General features: G+C 45.9%; 1 protein-coding gene across 4 annotated transcripts in view; it reads left to right on the top strand.

Annotated features, from left to right (window-relative positions):
• LOC129831770 (rho guanine nucleotide exchange factor TIAM1-like) overlaps window positions 1-23,857 on the top strand; it is an 86,822-nt gene extending 62,965 nt beyond the window's left edge. For all 4 annotated transcript variants that reach the window (XM_055895203.1, XM_055895204.1, XM_055895205.1 and 1 more), the window contains 4 exons: window positions 850-958; window positions 6,481-6,568; window positions 14,188-14,360; window positions 14,578-23,857. In XM_055895203.1, the coding sequence (XP_055751178.1) occupies window positions 850-958; window positions 6,481-6,568; window positions 14,188-14,360; window positions 14,578-15,188 (981 nt within the window). In that variant the 3' untranslated portion in view covers window positions 15,189-23,857. The remainder of the gene's footprint in view (window positions 1-849; window positions 959-6,480; window positions 6,569-14,187; window positions 14,361-14,577) is intronic.
• The last annotated feature ends 460 nt before the right edge of the window (window positions 23,858-24,317 follow it).

The following is a 24,317-nucleotide window of genomic DNA, read 5'->3' as shown; positions in this document are numbered from 1 at the left end:
TACCTTCCATACCTAGTCCAGTGGTACCTTCCATACCTAGTCCAGTGGTACCTTCCATACCTAGTCCAGTGGTACCTTCCATACCTAGTCCAGTGGTACCTTCCATACCTAGTCCAGTGGTACCTTCCATACCTAGTCCAGTGGTACCTTCCATACCTAGTCCAGTGGTACCTTCCATACCTAGTCCAGTGTTACCTTCCATACCTAGTCCAGTGGTACCTTCCATACCTAGTCCAGTGTTACCTTCCATACCTAGTCCAGTGGTACCTTCCATACCTAGTCCAGTGGTACCTTCCATACCTAGTCCAGTGGGTCAGTGGTACCTTCCATATCTAGTCCACTGGGTCAGTGGTACCTTCCATACCTAGTCCAGTGGTACCTTCCATACCTAGTCCAGTGGTACCTTCCATACCTAGTCCAGTGGTACCTTCCATACCTAGTCCAGTGGTACCTTCCATACCTAGTCCAGTGGTACCTTCCATATCTAGTCCAGTGGTACCTTCCATACCTAGTCCAGTGGTACCTTCCATACCTAGTCCAGTGGCACCTTCCATATCTAGTCCAGTGGTACCTTCCATACCTAGTCCAGTGGTACCTTCCATACCTAGTCCAGTGGTACCTTCCATATCTAGTCCAGTGGTACCTTCCATACCTAGTCCAGTGGTACCTTCCATATCTAGTCCAGTGGTACCTTCCATACCTAGTCCAGTGGTACCTTCCATACCTAGTCCAGTGGTACCTTCCATACCTAGTCCAGTGGTACCTTCCATACCTAGTCCAGTGTCTGTTGGGGTGGGGGCGTATGGGTCTGTTGGGGGGGTATTTAAGGACTGTCTGTGTGTCTCTCAGGGTGGCTCCCATCGAGTGTCGTCAGTCTCGTCTGAAGACAAGGACCCATTCCGCTTCCGTCACATGATCTCCACAGACACCCTCCAAGTCCGAGCCCTCAACAACCAAGGTAGAGTACAGAGCCCTCAATAACCAAGGTACAGTACAGAGCCCTCAATAACCAAGGTACAGTATAGAGCCCTCAATAACCAAGGTACAGTACAGAGCCCTCAATAACCAAGGTACAGTACAGAGCCCTCAATAATCAAGGTACAGTTTAATATAGAGCCCTCAATAACCAAAGTACAGTACAGAGCCCTCAATAACCAAGGTACAGTACAGAGCCCTCAATAACCAAGGTACAGTACAGAGCCCTCAATAACCAAGGTACAGTATAGAGCCCTCAATAATCAAGGTACAGTTTAATATAGAGCCCTCAATAACCAAGGTACAGTTTAATATAGAGCCCTCAATAAACAAGGTACAGTATAGAGCCCTCAATAACCAAGGTACAGTACAGAGCCCTCAATAACCAAGGTACAGTTTAATATAGAGCCCTCAATAACCAAGGTACAGTTTAATATAGAGCCCTCAATAACCAAGGTACAGTATAGAGCCCTCAATAATCAAGGTACAGTTCAATATAGAGCCCTCAATAAACAAGGTACAGTATAGAGCCCTCAATAATCAAGGTACAGTACAGAGCCCTCAATAACCAAGTTACAGTATAGAGCCCTCAATAATCAAGGTACAGTTTAGTATAGAGCCCTCAATAACCAAGGTACAGTACAGAGCCCTCAATAACCAAGGTACAGTGTAGAGCCCTCAATAACCAAGGTACAGTACAGAGCCCTCAATAACCAAGGTACAGTACAGAGCCCTCAATAACCAAGGTACAGTACAGAGCCCTCAATAACCAAGGTACAGTATAGAGCCCTCAATAACCAAGGTACAGTATAGAGCCCTCAATAACCAAGGTGCAGTATAGAGCCCTCAATAACCAAGGTGCAGTACAGAGCCCTCATTAACCAAGGTACAGTATAGAGCCCTCAATAACCAAGGTACAGTATAGAGCCCTCAATAACCAAGGTACAGTATAGAGCCCTCAATAACCAAGGTACAGTATAGAGCCCTCAATAACCAAGGTACAGTATAGAGCCCTCAATAACCAAGATACAGTACAGACCCCTCAATAACCAAGGTACAGTACAGAGCCCTCTATAACCAAGGTACAGTACAGAGCCCTCAACAACCAAGGTACAGTATAGAGCCCTCAATAACCAAGATACAGTACAGACCCCTCAATAACCAAGGTACAGTACAGAGCCCTCAATAACCAAGGTACAGTTTAATATAGAGCCCTCAATAACCAAGGTACAGTTTAGTATAGAGCCCTCAATAACCAAGGTACAGTTTAGAGCCCTCAATAACCAAGGTACAGTATAGACCCCTCAATAACCAAGGTACAGTTTAATATAGAGCCCTCAATAACCAAGGTACAGTTTAGTATAGAGCCCTCAATAACCAAGGTACAGTATAGAGCCCTCAATAACCAAGGTACAGTATAGAGCCCTCAATAACCAAGGTACAGTATAGAGCCCTCAATAACCAAGGTACAGTATAGAGCCCTCAATAACCAAGATACAGTACAGACCCCTCAATAACCAAGGTACAGTACAGAGCCCTCTATAACCAAGGTACAGTACAGAGCCCTCAACAACCAAGGTACAGTATAGAGCCCTCAATAACCAAGATACAGTACAGACCCCTCAATAACCAAGGTACAGTACAGAGCCCTCAATAACCAAGGTACAGTTTAATATAGAGCCCTCAATAACCAAGGTACAGTTTAGTATAGAGCCCTCAATAACCAAGGTACAGTATAGAGCCCTCAATAACCAAGGTACAGTATAGACCCCTCAATAACCAAGGTACAGTTTAGAGCCCTCAATAATCAAGGTACAGTTCAATATAGAGCCCTCATTAACCAAGTTACAGTACAGAGCCCTCAATAACCAAGTTACAGTATAGAGCCCTCAATAACCAAGGTACAGTATAGAGCCCTCAATAACCAAGGTACAGTTTAGTATAGAGCCCTCAATAATCAAGGTACAGTTCAATATAGAGCCCTCAATAACCAAGGTACAGTACAGAGCCCTCAGTAATCAAGGTACAGTTTAATATAGAGCCCTCAATAACCAAGATACAGTACAGAGCCCTCAATAACCAAGGTACAGTACAGAGCCCTCAATAATCAAGGTACAGTACAATATAGAGCCCTCAATAACCAATGTACAGTACAGAGCCCTCAATAATCAAGGTACAGTTCAATATAGAGCCCTCATTAACCAAGGTACAGTATAGAGCCCTCAATAACCAAGGTACAGTACAGAGCCCTCAATAATCAAGGTACAGTACAATATAGAGCCCTCATTAACCAATGTACAGTATAGAGCCCTCAATAACCAAGGTACAGTATAGAGCCCTCAATAACCAAGGTACAGTACAGAGCCCTCAATAACCAATGTACAGTATAGAGCCCTCAATAACCAAGGTACAGTACAGAGCCCTCAATAACCAAGGTACAGTTTAATATAGAGCCCTCAATAACCAAGGTACAGTACAGAGCCCTCAATAACCAAGGTACAGTTTAGTATAGAGCCCTCAATAATCAAGGTACAGTTCAATATAGAGCCCTCATTAACCAATGTACAGTATAGAGCCCTCAATAACCAAGGTACAGTACAGAGCCCTCAATAACCAAGGTACAGTTTAATATAGAGCCCTCAATAACCAAGGTGCAGTACAGAGCCCTCTATAACCAAGGTACAGTATAGTGCCCTCAATAACCAAGGTACAGTTTAATATAGAGCCCTCAACAACCAAGGTACAGTACAGAGCCCTCAATAACCAAGGTACAGTACAGAGCCCTCAATAACCAAGGTACAGTATAGAGCCCTCAATAACCAAGGTACATTACAGAGCCCTCAATAACCAAGGTACAGTTTAGTATAGAGCCCTCAATAATCAAGGTACAGTTTAGTATAGAGCCCTCAATAATCAACGTACAGGTCAATATAGAGCCCTCATTAACCAATGTACAGTATAGAGCCCTCAATAACCAAGGTACAGTATAGTGCCCTCAATAACCAAGGTACAGTTTAATATAGAGCCCTCAATAACCAAGTTACAGTACAGAGCCCTCAATAAACAAGGTACGGTACAGAGCCCTCAATAACCAAGGTACAGTATAGAGCCCTCAATAACCAAGGTACAGTATAGAGCCCTCAATAACCAAGGTACAGTATAGAGCCCTCAATAACCAAGGTACAGTATAGAGCCCTCAATAACCAAGGTACAGTATAGAGCCCTCAATAACCAAGATACAGTACAGAGCCCTCAATAAACAAGGAACGGTACAGAGCCCTCAATAACCAAGGTACAGTATAGAGCCCTCAATAACCAAGGTACAGTATAGAGCCCTCAGTAACCAAGGTACAGTTTAATATAGAGCCCTCAATAACCAAGGTACAGTACAGAGCCCTCAATAACCAAGGTACAGTTTAATATAGAGCCCTCAATAACCAAGGTACAGTATAGAGCCCTCAATAACCAAAGTACAGTACAGAGCCCTCAATAACCAAAGTACAGTACAGAGCCCTCAATAACCAAGGTACAGTACAGAGCCCTCAATAACCAAGGTACAGTACAGAGCCCTCAATAACCAAAGTACATTACAGAGCCCTCTATAACCAAGGTACAGTATAGTGCCCTCAATAACCAAGGTACAGTTTAATATAGAGCCCTCAATAACCAAGGTACAGTACAGAGCCCTCAATAACCAAGGTACAGTACAGAGCCCTCAATAACCAAGGTACAGTATAGAGCCCTCAATAACCAAGGTACGGTATAGAGCCCTCAATAACCAAGGTACAGTATAGAGCCCTCAATAACCAAGGTACAGTATAGAGCCCTCAATAACCAAGGTACAGTTCAATATAGAGCTCTCAATAACCAAGGTACAGTTCAATATAGAGCTCTCAATAACCAAGGTACAGTTCAATATATAGCCCTCTATAACCAAGGTACAGTACACTCAGCCATGCTGATGAATCCTGAAATACATTTAGTTTATTAATGCATTTTTTGAGTCATTTGGCAGAGGCTTGAGTGACACTCTAAAGACTCAAACATTCCTGTATTGACTTTGTAATGTTCTTCTCTGTCTGAATAGACATGATGTTCTTTGTAATGTTCTTCACTCTCTGAATAGACATGATGTTCTTTGTAATGTTCTTCTCTGTCTGTATAGACCTGATGTTCTTTGTAATGTTCTTCTCTGTCTGAATAGACATGATGTTCTTTGTAATGTTCTTCTCTGTCTGAATAGACATGATGTTCTTTGTAATGTTCTTCTCTGTCTGAATAGACATGATGTTCTTTGTAATGTTCTTCTCTGTCTGAATAGACATGATGTTCTTTGTAATGTTCTTCTCTGTCTGAATAGACCTGATGTTCTTTGTAATGTTCTTCTCTGTCTGAATAGACATGATGTTCTTTGTAATGTTCTTCTCTATCTGAATAGACATGATGTTCTTTGTAATGTTCTTCTCTGTCTGAATAGACATGATGTTCTTTGTAATGTTCTTCTCTATCTGAATAGACATGATGTTCTTTGTAATGTTCTTCTCTGTCTGAATAGACATGATGTTCTTTGTAATGTTCTTCTCTGTCTGAATAGACCTGATGTTCTTTGTAATGTTCTTCTCTATCTGAATAGACATGATGTTCTTTGTAATGTTCTTCTCTGTCTGAATAGACCTGATGTTCTTTGTAATGTTCTTCTCTGTCTGAATAGACATGATGTTCTTTGTAATGTTCTTCTCTGTCTGAGTACCAACATTATGTTCTTTGTAAGGTTCTTCTCTGTCTGAATAGACATGATGTTCTTTGTAATGTTCTCAGTCTGAATAGACATGATGTTCTTTGTAATGTTCTTCTCTGTCTGAGTACCAACATTATGTTCTTTGTAAGGTTCTTCTCTGTCTGAATAGACATGATGTTCTTTGTAATGTTCTCTGTCTGAATAGACATGATGTTCTTTGTAATGTTCTTCTCTGTCTGAATAGACATGATGTTCTTTGTAATGTTCTCAGTCTGAATAGACCTGATGTTCTTTGTAATGTTCTTCTCTGTCTGAATAGACATGATGTTCTTTGTAATGTTCTCAGTCTGAATAGACCTGATGTTCTTTGTAATGTTCTCAGTCTGAATAGACATGATGTTCTTTGTAATGTTCTTCTCTGTCTGAATAGACATGATGTTCTTTGTAATGTTCTCAGTCTGAATAGACCTGATGTTCTTTGTAATGTTCTCAGTCTGAATAGACCTGATGTTCTTTGTAATGTTCTCAGTCTGAATAGACATGATGTTCTTTGTAATGTTCTCAGTCTGAATAGACATGATGTTCTTTGTAATGTTCTCAGTCTGAATAGACATGCTGTTCTTTGTAATGTTCTCAGTCTGAATAGACATGATGGAGTGAGATAAAGATAGTCAGTGACTACAAATGAGTTGTTCTGTACGTGAGGTTATAACTGTGTGTGTGTGTGTGTGTGTGTGTGTGTGTGTGTGTGCGCGCGCACCATGCAGACGGAGAGGGCTCTGCCGTGTGTGAGATCGTCCACGTCAAGTCCGAGTCAGAAGGACGGCCGGAGAGGACATTCCACCTGTGCTGCAGGTGAGCATCCTGACCCAACTGATGTTTATCAGTCCTGACTGAAGACAACAACGGCATAAAGTCACTGACTTATTTTGGAACCACCCACCAATATCTTTTAATCGTTTAAATGTTTTTTTATATTTAATTAATTAATTTATATAGCACCTTTCCAGATGCCCAACGCGCTGTAGTAAGAGGGGAAGCTTCCTTGATGCTGATTAATGCTGTGGCTGTTGACCAATATATATCTTAACCATCTGAGAATGTTTTAATTATCCAACAAATGAAACCAATCAAATCCTATTTTATTTGTCATCTGCGCCGAATACAACAGGTCCTTACCGTGAAATGATTACTTACAAGCCCTTAGCCAAAAGTGCAGAGAAAGAAAGAAAGTTGAGAAAGTAAAAAAGTAAAACATTTGAATAAAAAGTAGCATAATAAAATAACAAGGCTTTATACAGGGGGTCAGTGTGGGGGGGTACAGGTTAGTAATGACACTATATACAGGGGTACAGGTTAGTAATGAGGCTATATACAGGGGGTACCGAGTCAGTGTGGGGGGGTACAGGTTAGTAATGAGGCTTTATACAGGGGGTACCGAGTCAGTGTGGGGGGTACAGGTTAGTAATGACACTATATACAGGGGGTACAGGTTAGTAATGAGGCTATATATAGGGGGTCAGTGTGGGGGGGTACAGGTTAGTAATGACACTATATACAGGGGTACAGGTTAGTAATGAGGCTTTATACAGGGGGTACCGAGTCAGTGTGGGGGGTACAGGTTAGTAATGACACTATATACAGGGGTACAGGTTAGTAATGAGGCTTTATACAGGGGGTACCGAGTCAGTGTGGGGGGTACAGGTTAGTAATGAGGCTTTATACAGGGGGTACAGGTTAGTAATGAGGCTATATACAGGGGGTCAGTGTGGGGGGGTACAGGTTAGTAATGACACTATATACAGGGGGTACAGGTTAGTAATGAGACTATATACAGGGGGTACAGGTTAGTAATGAGACTATATACAGGGGGTACCGAGTCAGTGTGGGGGGATACAGGTTAGTAATGAGGCTTTATACAGGGGGTACCGAGTCAGTGTGGGGGGATACAGGTTAGTAATGAGGCTTTATACAGGGGGTCAGTGTGGGGGGATACAGGTTAGTAATGAGGCTATATATAGGGGGTCAGTGTGGGGGGGTACAGGTTAGTAATGAGGCTATATATAGGGGGTCAGTGTGGGGGGATACAGGTTAGTAATGAGGCTATATATAGGGGGTCAGTGTGGGGGGGTACAGGTTAGTAATGACACTATATACAGGGGTACAGGTTAGTAATGAGGCTTTATACAGGGGCTACAGGTTAGTAATGAGGCTTTATACAGGGGGTCAGTGTGGGGGGATACAGGTTAGTAATGAGGCTTTATACAGGGGGTACCGAGTCAGTGTGGGGGGGGTACAGGTTAGTAATGACACTATATACAGGGGTACAGGTTAGTAATGAGGCTATATATAGGGGGTCAGTGTGGGGGGGTACAGGTTAGTAATGAGGCTTTATACAGGGGGTACCGAGTCAGTGTGGGGGGATACAGGTTAGTAATGAGGCTATATATAGGGGGTCAGTGTGGGGGGGTACAGGTTAGTAATGAGGCTATATATAGGGGGTCAGTGTGGGGGGGTACAGGTTAGTAATGACACTATATACAGGGGTACAGGTTAGTAATGAGGCTTTATACAGGGGGTACAGGTTAGTAATGAAGCTTTATACAGGGGGGTCAGTGTGGGGGGGTACAGGTTAGTAATGATGCTTTATACAGGGGGTACCGAGTCAGTGTGGGGGGGTACAGGTTAGTAATGACACTATATACAGGGGTACAGGTTAGTAATGAGGCTTTATACAGGGGGTACAGGTTAGTAATGAGGCTTTATACAGGGGGTCAGTGTGGGGGGATACAGGTTAGTAATGAGGCTTTATACAGGGGGTACCGAGTCAGTGTGGGGGGGGTACAGGTTAGTAATGACACTATATACAGGGGTACAGGTTAGTAATGAGGCTATATACAGGGGGTCAGTGTGGGGGGGTACAGGTTAGTAATGATGCTTTATACAGGGGGTCAGTGTGGGGGGGTACAGGTTAGTAATGAGACTATATACAGGGGTACAGGTTAGTAATGAGACTATATACAGGGGGTACAGGTTAGTAATGAGGCTTTATACAGGGGGTACCGAGTCAGTGTGGGGGGTACAGGTTAGTAATGAGGCTTTATACAGGGGGTACAGGTTAGTAATGAGGCTTTATACAGGGGGTACAGGTTAGTAATGAGGCTTTATACAGGGGGTACCGAGTCAGTGTGGGGGGGTACAGGTTAGTAATGAGGCTTTATACAGGGGGTCAGTGTGGGGGGATACAGGTTAGTAATGAGGCTAATACAGGGGGTCAGTGTGGGGGGATACAGGTTAGTAATGAGGCTATATACAGGGGGTCAGTGTGGGGGGGTACAGGTTAGTAATGAGGCTTTATACAGGGGGTACCGAGTCAGTGTGGGGGGGTACAGGTTAGTAATGAGGCTTTATACAGGGGGTACCGAGTCAGTGTGGGGGGATACAGATTAGTAATGAGGCTATATACAGGGGGTACAGGTTAGTAATGAGGTTTTATACAGGGGGTACTGAGTCAGTGTTGGGGGGTACAGGTTAGTAATGAGGCTTTATACAGGGGGTCAGTGTGGGGGGGGTACAGGTTAGTAATGAGACTATATACAGGGGTACAGGTTAGTAATGAGACTATATACAGGGGGTACAGGTTAGTAATGATGCTTTATACAGGGGGTCAGTGTGGGGGGGTACAGGTTAGTAATGAGACTATATACAGGGGGTCAGTGTGGGGGGGTACAGGTTAGTAATGAGACTATATACAGGGGGTCAGTGTGGGGGGGTACAGGTTAGTAATGAGGCTATATACAGGGGGTCAGTGTGGGGGGGTACAGGTTAGTAATGAGGCTTTATACAGGGGGTAACGAGTCAGTGTGGGGGGGTACAGGTTAGTAATGAGGCTTTATACAGGGGGTAACGAGTCAGTGTGGAGGGGTACAGGTTAGTAATGAGACTATATACAGGGGGTCAGTGTGGGGGGGGTACAGGTTAGTAATGAGGCTATATACAGGGGGTCAGTGTGGGGGGGTACAGGTTAGTAATGAGGCTTTATACAGGGATACAGGTTAGTAATGAGGCTTTATACAGGGGGTACAGGTTAGTAATGATGCTTTATACAGGGGGTACCGAGTCAGTGTGGGGGTGTACAGGTTAGTAATGAGGCTTTATACAGGGATACAGGTTAGTAATGAGGCTTTATACCGGGGGTTACAGGTTAGTAATGAGACTATATACAGGGGTACAGGTTAGTAATGCGACTATATACAGGGGGTACAGGTTAGTAATGAGACTATATACAGGGGGTACAGGTTAGTAATGAGGCTTTATACAGGGGGTCAGTGTGGGGGGGTACAGGTTAGTAATGAGGCTTTATACAGGGGGTACAGGTTAGTAATGAGTCTTTATACAGGGGTACAGGTTAGTAATGAGGCTATATACAGGGGGTACCGAGTCAGTGTGGGGGGGTACAGGTTAGTAATGAGGCTTTATACAGGGGGTACAGGTTAGTAATGAGGCTATATACAGGGGTTAAAGGTTAGTAATGAGGCTTTATACAGGGGGTACAGGTTAGTAATGAGGCTTTATACAGGGTGTCAGTGTGGGGTTGGTACAGGTTAGTAATGAGGCTTTATACAGGGGGTACCGAGTCAGTGTGGGGGGTACAGGTTAGTAATGAGGCTTTATACAGGGGGTAATGAGTCAGTGTGGAGGGGTACAGGTTAGTAATGAGACTATATACAGGGGGTCAGTGTGGGGGGGGGGTACAGGTTAGTAATGAGGCTATATACAGGGGGTCAGTGTGGGGGGGGTACAGGTTAGTAATGAGGCTTTATACAGGGATACAGGTTAGTAATGAGGCTTTATACAGGGGGTAAAGGTTAGTAATGATGCTTTATACAGGGGGTACCGAGTCAGTGTGGGGGTGTACAGGTTAGTAATGAGGCTTTATACAGGGATACAGGTTAGTAATGAGGCTTTATACAGGGGGTACAGGTTAGTAATGAGACTATATACAGGGGTACAGGTTAGTAATGCGACTATATACAGGGGGTACAGGTTAGTAATGAGACTATATACAGGGGGTACAGGTTAGTAATGAGGCTTTATACAGGGGGTCAGTGTGGGGGGGTACAGGTTAGTAATGAGGCTTTATACAGGGGGTACAGGTTAGTAATGAGTCTTTATACAGGGGTACAGGTTAGTAATGAGGCTATATACAGGGGGTACCGAGTCAGTGTGGGGGGGTACAGGTTAGTAATGAGGCTTTATACAGGGGGTACAGGTTAGTAATGAGGCTATATACAGGGGTTAAAGGTTAGTAATGAGGCTTTATACAGGGGGTACAGGTTAGTAATGAGGCTTTATACAGGGGGTCAGTGTGGGGGGGTACAGGTTAGTAATGAGGCTTTATACAGGGGGTACCGAGTCAGTGTGGGGGGTACAGGTTAGTAATGAGGCTTTATACAGGGGGTACAGTTTAGTAATGAGGCTATATACAGGGGGTACAGGTTAGTAATGAGGCTTTATACAGGGGGTCAGTGTGGGGGGGGGTACAGGTTAGTAATGAGACTTTATACAGGGGGTATGAGTCAGTGTGGGGCGGGTACAGGTTAGTAATGAGGCTTTATACAGGGGGTCAGTGTGGGGGGGTACAGGTTAGTAATGAGGCTACATGCAGGGGGTACAGGTTAGTAATGAGGCTATATACAGGGGGTACAGGTTAGTAATGAGGCTATATACAGGGGGTACAGGTTAGTAATGAGGCTATATACAGGGGGTACATGTTAGTAATGAGACTATATACAGGGGGTACAGGTTAGTAATGAGACTATATACAGGGGGTACAGGTTAGTAATGAGGCTTTATACAGGGGGTACCGAGTCAGTGTGGAGGGGTACAGGTTAGTAATGACACTATATACAGGGGTACAGGTTAGTAATGAGACTATATACAGGGGGTACAGGTTAGTAATGAGGCTATATACAGGGGGTACCGAGTCAGTGTGGGGGGGTACAGGTTAGTAATGAGGCTATATACAGGGGGTACCGAGTCAGTGTGGGGTGGTACAGGTTAGTAATGAGACTATATACAGGGGGTACAGGTTAGTAATGAGACTATATACAGGGGTACAGGTTAGTAATGAGGCTATATACAGGGGTACAGGTTAGTAATGAGACTATATACATGGGGTACAGATTAGTAATGAGACTATATACAGGGGGTACAGGTTAGTAATGAGGCTTTATACAGGGGGTCAGTGTGGGGGGGGTACAGGTTAGTAATGAGGCTTTATACAGGGGGTATGAGTCAGTGTGGGGCGGGTACAGGTTAGTAATGAGGCTACATACAGGGGGTACAGGTTAGTAATGAGGCTATATACAGGGGGTACAGGTTAGTAATGAGGCTTTATACAGGGGGTACCGAGTCAGTGTGGAGGGGTACAGGTTAGTAATGACACTATATACAGGGGTACAGATTAGTAATGAGACTATATACAGGGGGTACAGGTTAGTAATGAGGCTATATACAAGGGGTACCGAGTCAGTGTGGAGGGGTACAGGTTAGTAATGACACTATATACAGGGGTACAGGTTAGTAATGAGACTATATACAGGGGGTACAGGTTAGTAATGAGACTATATACAGGGGTACAGGTTAGTAATGAGACTATATACAGGGGGTACAGATTAGTAATGAGGCTATATACAGGTTAGTAATGAGGCTATATACAGGGGTACAGGTTAGTAATGAGGCTATATACAGGGGGTACAGGTTAGTAATGAGACTATATACAGGGGGTACAGGTTAGTAATGAGGCTATATACAGGGGGTACAGGTTAGTAATGAGACTATATACAGGGGGTACAGGTTAGTAATGAGGCTATATACAGGGGGTACAGATTAGTAATGAGGCTATATACAGGGGGTACAGGTTAGTAATGAGACTATATACAGGGGGTACAGGTTAGTAATGAGGCTATATACAGGGGGTACAGATTAGTAATGAGGCTATATACAGGGGGTACAGGTTAGTAATGAGACTATATACAGGGGGTACAGGTTAGTAATGAGACTATATACAGGGGGTACAGGTTAGTAATGAGACTATATACAGGGGTACAGGTTAGTAATGAGGCTATATACAGGTGTACAGGTTAGTAATGAGGATATATACAGGGGTACAGGTTAGTAATGAGGCTATATACAGGGGGTACAGGTTAGTAATGAGGCTATATACAGGGGTACGGGTTAGTAATGAGACTATATACAGGGGTACGGGTTAGTAATGAGACTATATACAGGGGGTACAGGTTAGTAATGAGACTATATACAGGGGTACAGGTTAGTAATGAGACTATATACAGGGGTACAGGTTAGTAATGAGACTATATACAGGGGTACAGGTTAGTAATGAGACTATATACAGGGGTACAGGTTAGTAATGAGACTATATACAGGGGGTACAGGTTAGTAATGAGACTATATACAGGGGGTACAGGTTAGGAATGAGACTATATACCGGGTGTACAGGTTAGTAATAAGACTATATACAGGGGTACGGGTTAGTAATGATACTATATACAGGGGTACAGGTTAGTAATGAGACTATATACAGGGGGTACAGGTTAGTAATGAGGCTATATACAGGGGGTACCGAGTCAGTGTGGGGGGGTACAGGTTAGTAATGAGGCTATATACAGGGGGTACAGGTTTGTAATGAGGCTATATACAGGGGGTACCGAGTCAGTGTGGGGGGGTACAGGTTAGTAATGAGGCTATATACAGGGGGTACAGGTTAGTAATGAGGCTATATACAGGGGGTACTGAAAGTGTGGGGGGGGTACAGGTTAGTAATGAGGCTATGATGCTATACAGGTTAGTCCAGGTAATATGTACATGTAGGTAGGGGTAAAGTGACTATGCATAGATAATAAACAGAGAGTAGCAGCAGTGTAAAAACAAAGGGGGGGGGGGGTAAATGTAAATAGTCTGGAGGCCATTTGATTAATTGTTCATCAGTCTTATGGCTGAAGTTAGAAGCTGTTAAGGAGCCTTTTGGACCTAGACTTGGTGCTCCGGTACCGCTTGCCGTGCGGTAACAGATCAGAACAGTCTATGACTTGGGTTCCTTTGACACCACCTAGTATATAGATCCTGTATGGCAGGAAGCCCTGCTCCAGTGATGTACTGGGCCGTATGCACTACCCTCTGTAGCGTCTGGTGGAGTGGAGATAAGTTAACCAACTGGATGCAGAGCCAAGAAGACGGCCATTTTGTCCCAAAACGTCTCTGCAGTGTCGAGATGATACAACATTCATAAACTGGAGTAAAAAGTCCGTTTACACTTTTCAAAATGTATTTAGCATCTCCATACCAGGCGGTGATGCAACCGGTCTGGATTCTCTCTCGATGGTGCAGCTGTATAACTTTTTTGAGGATCTGGGAACCCATGCCAAATCTTTTGAAATCTCTCTTTCGTCCAGTTCTGTGGACAGTAAGAAGGACTTCCTGAAGACAGTCCACTCCATCTTAAGAGATAAACAACGACGTCAGTTGATGAAGACAGAGTCTCTACCTCCCAACCAGCAGTATGTCCCCTTTGGAGGCAAACGCCTCTGTGCCTTGAAGGGAGCCAGACCTGCCATGAACAGAGCAGGTAGGTGATGTCGGGGGGGGGGGGAAGAGGCGTATGGGGGGGGGGATTGTGGGTGGGACGTGGGTTGTGTGTGTTGCTTGTGTCATTGTGTTTTAAAGCAGGTAAATACTAACAGCTATCTTACGTGGTGTATATTTTACATGTCATCTATTGACGTTGTTATCTAATCCGTGCATTCCCACTGAAACCGTGATGTCTGTTTCTCTTTCCTCTGCAGTGTCAGACCCGGCGAGGACCCTGGGACGGAGGAAACTGGTGAGGAACCGTTTCACCATCGACACGGACATCATCTTCGACGGCGAGCCGGACCAGGAGTCCCCTCTGTCTCCACTGTCTCCGGAAGAGCCTGAGGGACAGGGACAAAGGGAAGGACAGGGAAAGGAACGGGGGGAGGTGCAGGCAGGGGATACAGACCGCTGGGTGGAGGAGCAGTTTGACCTGGAGCGCTACGAGGAGGAGCAGGAGGCGCAGAAGGAGGTGAAAGGAGGAGGAGACGTGAAACAAACAGAGATCCTTAGTGGCGATGAGGATTTGTACCTGTCTGTCAGAGGACCTTCCACTGAATCACTATCCAACACAGACCTAGAGGGGCCTGTAGTTGCCCTTTCCCTGGGAGAGGAAGGCCAAGAGAGGGGCCCTAAACATCCCCAGCCCCAGGGAGCCATGGAGACCACCACCCCAGGGATGAGACTTTCCCACCTGGGGAAGCAGTGTGACCTAGCTGGGATGAGTGTGGATGACCAGGGGCCTAGGGAGGAAGGTGAGGACATCTGGCTACGCAGGGAGAACTGTCCCCCGGACTCTGGTGCTCAGACACTACAGAGCTAGACTACAAGACCAGCAGACAGTTACAGACAGTGTGTCTCACCACTCAGACAGAGAGCTTTACATGAGTTACAAATGGCACCCTTTTCACTATTTGGGGCCCATAAGGCTCTGGTCAATAGTAGTGCACTATATAGGGAATAGGGCCCTGTCTAAAGTAGTGTACTATATAGGGAATAGGACCCTGTCTAAAGTAGTGTACTATATAGGGAATAGGGTTCTATAGGGCCCTGGTCTAATGTAGTGCACTATGAAGGGAATAGGGTGCCATTTGGGACGTATCCATGAGCTTCAAGAGATGATCAGTGAACAATCAATCAATCAATCCGCACCCATCAATAATCCATGTGCATAGATATGCATGGCACAGCTACTTCAAGCTGCTACATCGCCTCGTCAGTTTACTCGAAAGCCTTGTAGTGTACAGATAGACTGGGGAACCTCAAACTGAAGCCCACCAATGGGAGCAATACTGGAATACAGGGAGGGGAGGGGTCTTATCGAATCAACCAATCACATGGAGACATGGAGGGGTCTTATCCAATCATATGGGGATGTGGAGGCCAAACTGTGAGAGACTGACTGGCTGGCTGGCTCACTGTCTGACAGTACAATCATGGACCCTAATCAATACTGTTGATTGGCATGGTTTGCACATTGGGGCAGATTCCTGGGGTACTATAGGTTCCTGCTCATTGTTGTCAAGTGTGCGTATTTGTTTTGAACACATGAAACGCAACGTGACCTACTGTTCCCTGAAGGAGGGAAACGAGGTACAACATACTATGGGGAGTCGCTCTTCGGGTGAAGGATATAGAATCACGCCTGACAAGGCCCAATTACATCCTCTCCTTGCTGGAAGCCACACCTTCCACAGGTGATAAGTGTGATGCTCAGATGGATTTCTTCATTTTAATACCGCTCTTCATCGAGCCCAGGAACGGGCGGTTCTGGGCCAAACAGGTGTTGTACCTCGTTTCCCTCCTTCAGAAAACAGTAGTTATAGTCATAACGTTACGTTCCCTTCCAGTCAGTCAACTTTGGTACAACATACTTATGGGGAAATATAATCCCTCCCCAAGCCAACCCTAACGGATACTAAATGAACCTGACCACACCAGATGCGGCAGTCTGGGTTTTGCGTATTGCGCAGCCTAGTGACTTTCCCTTGTCCCAGCCGTAAGCACATTGTGTGACATCCAAGCGATAAAACCTCACAAGTGTGTGGTGATGCCCAACTATCTCCTATAGTCAACCCCTGGAGTGGGCGCGTACACCGCTAGGTGACCCCTGACCCCTTGCTGCTATATGCCAGAGAGATAGACTCCAAAATCCAGTGGGAGAGACGCTGCTTAGAGAGCCTCCTGCTGGATTAGCAAAACAGGAAGAAAGAAAAATGCTGGTCACATAACCGGATATCCCAGGCCCGTTCAATATACGTGTGTAAAGTTCGCACCGGACACATGGCATGTAACCTCCGTTGCTCTTCAGAAAGCAAACAGAGGAGGCGAAAAGTGAAAATAGCTCAAACGCTAAGGATCTGTAGGAGAAAAGGGCGTATTTGGACGCAACTTCACCTTAGAGTCGCCAGGGGGAACTGGAGATCCCCGACACATTTAGCCAAAGCCATGAGCAGGGAGGTTTTGTAGGCGATGATCTTCTTCTACTCTCGCTCTCCCCTCTCTGCTCGCTCTCTCTCTCCACTCTCTCTCGCCATTCTCTCTCCGCTTGCTCTCTCTCTCCACTCTCTCCGCTTGCTCTCTCTCTCTCTGTCTGTCTCTCTCTCTCTGTCTGTCTCTCTCTCTCTGTCTGTCTCTCTCTCTCTCTCTGTCTCTCTCTCGTAATGTTGCTTCTCACTCCAGAGGCTCAAAGGGGGATGTATACAGCGCCTCCAAAACCAGTGCCAAATCCCATTTGATCGCAATAGATTTAGAGATCCGTCTGAACCCGCACCACCAGAAGGTGAGTCCCGGTGAGGCTTCGTCAATCCCCACATGACGCTGAGATAGTAGACATGTACACTTTTAAAGTAGAGAATGCCCCGAACAGCTCCTCTAGGAACATACGGATTTCCCTCACAGAGCACTGAACAGAAACAAGTCCTTTATCTTGACACCAGAGCTCAAACGCTTGCCACTTATATGCATACAGCCCTCTCATGGACGGTGGAGCCCTTACAGACTGAATGTCAAATCAAAATCAAATGTATTTATAAAGCCCTTCTAACATCAGCTGATATCTCAAAGTGCTGTACAGAAACCCAGCCTAAAACCCCTAACAGCAAGCAATGCAGGTGTAGAAGCACGGTGGCTAGGAAAAACCTCCCTAGAAAGGCCAGAACCTAGGAAGAAACCTAGAGAGGAACCAGGCTATGAGGGGTGGCCAATCCTCTTCTGGCTGTGCCGGGTGGAGATTATAACAGAACATGGCCAAGATGATCAGCATGGTCAAATAATAATAATCACAGTGGATGTCGAGGGTGCAACAGGTCAGCACCTCAGGAGTAAATGTCAGTTGGCTTTTCATAGTCGATCATTGAGAGTATCTCTACCACTCCTGCGGTCTCTAGAGAGTTGAAAACAGCAGGTCTGGGACAGGTAGCACGTCCGGTGAACAGGTCAGAGGTCCATAGCCGCAGGCAGAACAGTTGAAACTGGAGCAGCAGCATGGCCAGGTGGACTGGGGACAGCAAGGAGTCATCAGGCCAGGTAGTCCTGAGGCATGGTCCTAGGGCTCAGGTCCTCCGAGAGAGAGAGAGAATTAGAGAGAGCATACTTAAATTCACACAGGACACCGGATAAGACAGGGGGGGGGGGGGCGGCAACCCAGACAGGAAGATCACGTCAGTGACTCAACCCACTCAAGTGACGCGCTCCTCCTAGGGACGGCATGGAAGAGCACCAGTAAGCCAGTGACTCAGCCCCTGTAATAGGGTTACATTTACAGTTGAGTTGTCAAACCATTTACAGAGACAAACTGATATCTTTCTGACAGATAAGATCTAAACCAGGCCAGAACTTGTCCGTGTAGACCAATTTGGGTTTCCAATCTCTCCAATAGAATGTGGTGATCGATGGTATCAAAGGTCTAGGAGCACGAGGACAGATGCAGAGCCTCGGTCTGACGCCATTAAAAGGTCATTTACCACCTTCATAAGTGCAGTCTCAGTGCTATGATGGGGTCTAAAACCAGACTGAAGCATTTCGTATACATTGTTTGTCTTCAGGAAGGCAGCGAGTCGCTGCGCAACAGCTTTTTCTCAATTTTTTGAAAGGAGATTCGAAATAGGCCGATAGTTTTTATATTTTCTGGGTCAAGGTTTGGCTTTTTGGTAGCAAAACAATTCAAAAGTAAACTCCTAGCCATCAGATTGGCCCTGTCAGTGTCCAGGCCCATAGGATCCAAATCTCCTGCCAAACCTGTCCAAACGAGAGTTGCCACAGGTCTCTGCCTAAAAGGCAAATCATTTCCCGCGAAACCAAGGCTGCCTGGGCCAACAGGGAGCCACAATAATGAATGGTAAGCCCTCCTTGTGCACCTTCTCCAGTGTGAATCAGAACCGCTGGCGGAAATGAGTAAAGGAGAGTTCGAGGCCACTGGTGTGACATAGCGTCCGTTCCCAACAGACCGCACTGGTCCCTCATTGAGTAAAAATAGACAACACTGGTCGTTTTTTCGCTATGTGTAAAGATCTCCGTCGGCCCTGTTGAACCTCTTCCATATCTGGGCAACAACAGTACACTGTCAGAAGTTCCAGGTGAGTCTCTTTGAAAAGATGCTAGGTGAGAGGGACACGCCGAACGGGAGTACTAAAAACTCATAAGCTATTGCCTCATAATGGAATCTCAGGAACTTTCTGTGTGACTCGGGTACATGGGCACATGAAAGTACGCATCCTTAAGGTCGATGGTGCTGAGCCAATGGCCGGGGACACACGGACTGTAACAGCCGCTGGTTTGTGAGCATCTTGAATTTGTGAACTCTGCGATGTTTGTTCAGGGCACGGGGCACGCATGTCTAGAATGGGGCGTAAACCCCCGTCCCTTTTTGGAACCAGGAACCCGCCGTCCTGAGCTTTGGACAGAGGAACCACTCGTATTGCCTGTTTCTGGAGCAGGGAGGATATTTCCTACCTTAATACTGGTGCTGATGCCAGGGGAACTGTTGAAGTGATGACGCCGGGGTGGGGGGGGGGGGGGGCAGGGGGCGTACAACAAATTGTAGCCTGTAACCCAACATTACTGTTCGCATTACCCAGGGTGACACTGTACATGACGCCCCCTGGTGGTCTGGGAGAAATTGTTTATTTTTTATCTCCTTAACATGGTCTCTGAAAGTGGAGGATGTTTTACTGAACTGTGCAGAATATACAACACTCTTGAAACACAATACGATGTGTTTATGTTTCAAACGTTTGCCTGGAGCACGGTCCACTCTGGGTATGGGGTGCTTCGGCCATCTGTGACGCTCCCCGATTGGCCGTGTCACCGCGGGTGTTTGGGGGGCGGCTGGCAAGGTAGGACCCGATCCCACGCCACCACCTATCCCCGAACTCGGTGCGCGGGGGCTGTCTCCTTCCCTGCGAGGTGGCAGGACCATCCATCACTTCGCTTCCAGGGGCGACTGTGCCAGGCAGACAGGCATTGCGGTTAAAGCCGTGCCTAGCTCGGGTCTGGTAGACCTGCAGCATAGTGACAGATGACAGGGATCAGCCACCCCCACTGCACTGTACACCTTCTCCAGCTGAGAAGCCCAAAAGTGACAGTGTTTGTTTGTCATGCCCTTGTTTGTCAATGGGTCTAGGTAGCTAGCTTCCTAGCCAATCCACCAGAGGCGTGTGTACCAGCCCCAACCCCTTTATCCCATCCAAATCCATGACGGGACCAAACCCATCCAGATCGTTGAAAGGGGGCCCACCCATCCAGATCGTTGAAAGGGGGCCCACCCATCCAGATCGTTGAAAGGGGGCCCACCCATGCAGATCGTTGAAAGGGGGCCACACCCCATCCAGATCGTTGAAAGGGGGCCCACCCATCCAGATCGTTGAAAGGGGCCCCACCCATCCAGATCGTTGAAAGGGGGCCACACCCCATCCAGATCGTTGAAAGGGGGCCCACCCATCCAGATCGTTGAAAGGGGGCCACACCCCATCCAGATCGTTGAAAGGGGGCCCACCCATCCAGATCGTTGAAAGGGGCCCCACCCATCCAGATCGTTGAAAGGGGGCCCACCCATCCAGATCGTTGAAAGGGGCCCCACCCATCCAGATCGTTGAAAGGGGGCCCCACCCATCCAGATCGTTGAAAGGGGGCCCCACCCATCCAGATCGTTGAAAGGGGGCCCCACCCATCCAGATCGTTGAAAGGGGGCCCCACCCATCCAGATCGTTGAAAGGGGGCCCCACCCATCCAGATCGTTGAAAGGGGGCCCACCCATCCAGATCGTTGAAAGGGGGCCCACCCATCCAGATCGTTGTAAGGGGGCCCTCCCATGCAGCATCTTTTTTTTATTCAACCCTTATTTTACCAGGTCAGTTGACTGAGAACACATTCTCATTTACAGCAATGACCTGGGAAATAGTTACAGGGGAGAGGAGGGGGGATGAATGAGCCAATTGGAAGCTGGGGATGATTAGGTGGCCATGATGGTATGAAGGGCAGATTGGGAATATCGTCAGGACACTGGTTTCACTGATTACGGGTTGGACATGGTTGTTGTCAGTTCTTCTATGAAATCTGGAAACGGGTAGGTGGCACTTGACTGTGGGGCCAGGTACTTCCCACCAAACATCCCACCGAACCTCCCACCGAACCTCCCACCAAACCTCTCACTGAACTTCCCACCGAACTTCCCACCGAACTCCCCAACGAACCTCGCACTGAACCTCTCACCGAACTTCCCACCGAACTCCCCACCGAACCTCCCACCGAACCTCTCACCGAACTTCCCACCGAACCTCTCACCGAACTTCCCACCGAACTTCCCACCGAACCTCTCACCGAACTTCTCACCGAACCTTGATGACTTCTGCCGTGGGGGTTGAACACGGGGCCACTTCACCTCCAAAATGCATAGCCGCCCTGCGGCATAGTTCTGTTACCTCTATTCCCGCAGCGTGAGGAGGTTGCGGTCCCGGAACTAAGTCCTCTTCGTCATCCGAGAGACTCCCGAAGTAGTCAAGAGACACCAAGTGGTCATCCGAACCTGGGCCCTGTATGTATAACCAGCCGCCTTACTTATCCCCCTGTATTAAAGCTAGTTCCACCTGTTCCGACCATAGCCCCAAGTCTCTCTCCGCTTCCTGCACCTCCGTCCCAGCAGTTGTGTCGGCATCCGGGAAGGAAAAGTTGCCATCGGTAACACTACGCTTCCCTCAAGAATGCTACATGTATTTCCAGGGAGTTCGCCCGCAATATGTGGCGATGGGTGTAACGGATGTGAAATGGCTAGCTAGTTAGCGGGTACGCGCTACTAGCATTTCAATCAGTTACGTCACTTGCTCTGAGACTTCAAGTAGGGTTGCCCCTTGCTCTGCAAGGGCCGTGGCTTTTGTGGAGCGATGGGTAACGCTGCTTCGTGGGTGACCGTTGTTGATGTGTGCAGAAGGTCCCTGGTTCGCGCCCGAGGTCGGGGCGAGGGGACGACGTAAAGTTATACTGTTACATGGGCACACTGACTGGTTGGAGGGAGGGCCACCCGAGCTCCAAGCCGAGACAAACTACTCAGAAATGATCTTTCAGAGAAATACTATAACCGTTTGACTGGGGGACTATTTAGTTGGGGCAACGTAACGTCTCGCTTTCCAACTGTTTGTTTTAGTAGCCTGAATCGGTCCTGTTCACATCGAGGCGAAGAGCGGAATAATTGAAGGAGTGAATCCGAGCTTCGGGCTTTTCACCTGTGGAAGGTCGGAGCTTCCAGGGAAGTGCGGATTTCGTTGGCCCTGTCAGGCGTAATTGTAGATCCTTCAACCGAAGTCGCGAGTAGTGTAACGACCCTGGGTTTATAAGCACGGAAATGGATTCTGCCTCACGAGCATGCTTTTGCGGCACATTCGATAGCACACCGGACCTCGGGCTCGAGACCTGCTCCCTGCCTGTTTCATTACAGTATGTTGAACCGAAGTTGACTGACTGAAAGGGAACCTTGTCTGAGAGACGGCTTTTGTACCATAGTATATTATCTGAATCCTTCCAGAGATTAAGGTTTGAGGACAGCCTCGTCAAGTCTTGCAGCGTCTACTATAGTTGTGTGTTTTCATTTTTATTCTAGCAACACAGATGCGTTTTTTGGAGCAATTTACTTTCTTGGTTTTGTATATAATTTTGACTTCCTGTTTTGAAAAACCGAAACCAGGCTAGCTTTTTAGTCTTACAACTATTTGGTTTGTCTTCTCTGATGACATAGAAGAGAATAATGATATTTTATTAACCCTGTCTTCACTGAGGCTAAGGGAATTGTGTTTTAAGTTAACAAAATCCTGTTTTACTTGAATTGTCATATTATTAATTTGTAATCTTTTTTCGTCTTTTTTTTTTGGGGGGGGGGGGGCAACCATGTTCCTTTACTGCTCTTCATCCCCCCAGTTATAATTACTACATTATCTTTGTGATTACTCTTCATTCCCCCAGTTCTGATTACTACATTATCTTTGTGATTACTCTTCATTCCCCCCAGTTCTAATTACTACATTATCTTTGTGATTACTCTTCATTTCCCCCAGTTCTAATTACTACATTATCTTTGTGATTACTCTTCATTCCACCAGTTCTAATTACTACATTATCTTTGTGATTACACTTCATTCCACCAGTTCTAATTACTACATTATCTTTGTGATTACTCTTCATTCCCCCCAGTTCTGATTACTACACTATCTTTGTGATTACTCTTCATTTCCCCCAGTTCTAATTACTACATTATCTTTGTGATTACACTTCATTCCACCAGTTCTGATTACTACATTATCTTTGTGATTACTCTTCATTCCCCCAGTTCTATAATTACTACATTATCTTTGTGATTACTCTTTATTCCCCCCAGTTCTAATTACTACATTATCTTTGTGATTACTCTTCATTCCCCCCAGTTCTAATTACTACATTATCTTTGTGATTACACTTCATTCCACCAGTTCTAATTACTACATTATCTTTGTGATTACTCTTCATTCCCCCCAGTTCTAATTACTACATTATCTTTGTGATTACTCTTCATTCCCCCAGTTCTAATTACTACATTATCTTTATGAATACTAACTCTTCGTGCACATTCTTGCTGGGGACATCTTGCACATGCATTCAATAGTCTTTTTCAGTTAAGAAATTAAATCTTGCAGTTCTCTGTCGTTCACCACCGATAATGCATTATCAATTGCCTTGATTTTATTTTTTTCATCTAGTGAATTGGTGTTGATGATAATTTGCCACCACAACAGACCCCCCCCCCCCCAGAAAATGTATTTCTCAAATAAATTCCAAACTTGCTGGATGCAATCAAGATGGCGAATATGTGTAAACATAAATACTCCAATTATAATAATACTATTAATAATTATAATACTTGTGAAACAACCCATTGTGCTACTGAGACTACATTTGTATTACTCTGTATGTAAATATTACAATGTGTTGATATCGTATCAAATAAATTGGTTTCCTACTTGTCATTTACAGCACTGTACTGTTGTTTTCTGTCGTGGTTTGGTTCAACCTCAGCCTCTATGGGACTGTGAAATGTTGTAGAGAACCGTTTTGGCGAGAGACGGAGAGAAAATAAACATTTATGTCTGATGTGCCCAGACATGTCTGGGGAAAATAGCTCATTCTGAGAAAAAATCTTCCTCTATGTGATCCGGAAAGAGGGAGAAGACCACACACACCGTGATAAAGAGAAGACCACACACACCGTGATAAAGAGAAGACCACACACACCGTGATAAAGAGAAGACCACCCCGTTTCAGAACAGCAGGTGAAAAGCAGAACCGCTGAAAACTGACTTTCAAGACCTCAGAGCAGCCGCTGAAGTCAGACATGCTCGGACAAGCACAGTCGACGAGGGATGAAAAGAGAGAGATAGATGGGAGCCAGAGAAAGAGGTGAGAGGAGGTCTGTTGCATAGGAACATTCTGA

This window comes from Salvelinus fontinalis, chromosome 33 (assembly GCF_029448725.1).
Source record: "Salvelinus fontinalis isolate EN_2023a chromosome 33, ASM2944872v1, whole genome shotgun sequence".
Lineage (NCBI taxonomy): Eukaryota > Metazoa > Chordata > Actinopteri > Salmoniformes > Salmonidae > Salvelinus > Salvelinus fontinalis.
The sequence above is the reverse complement of the archived record's forward strand: the minus strand, read 5'-3'. Positions and strand labels throughout refer to the sequence as shown.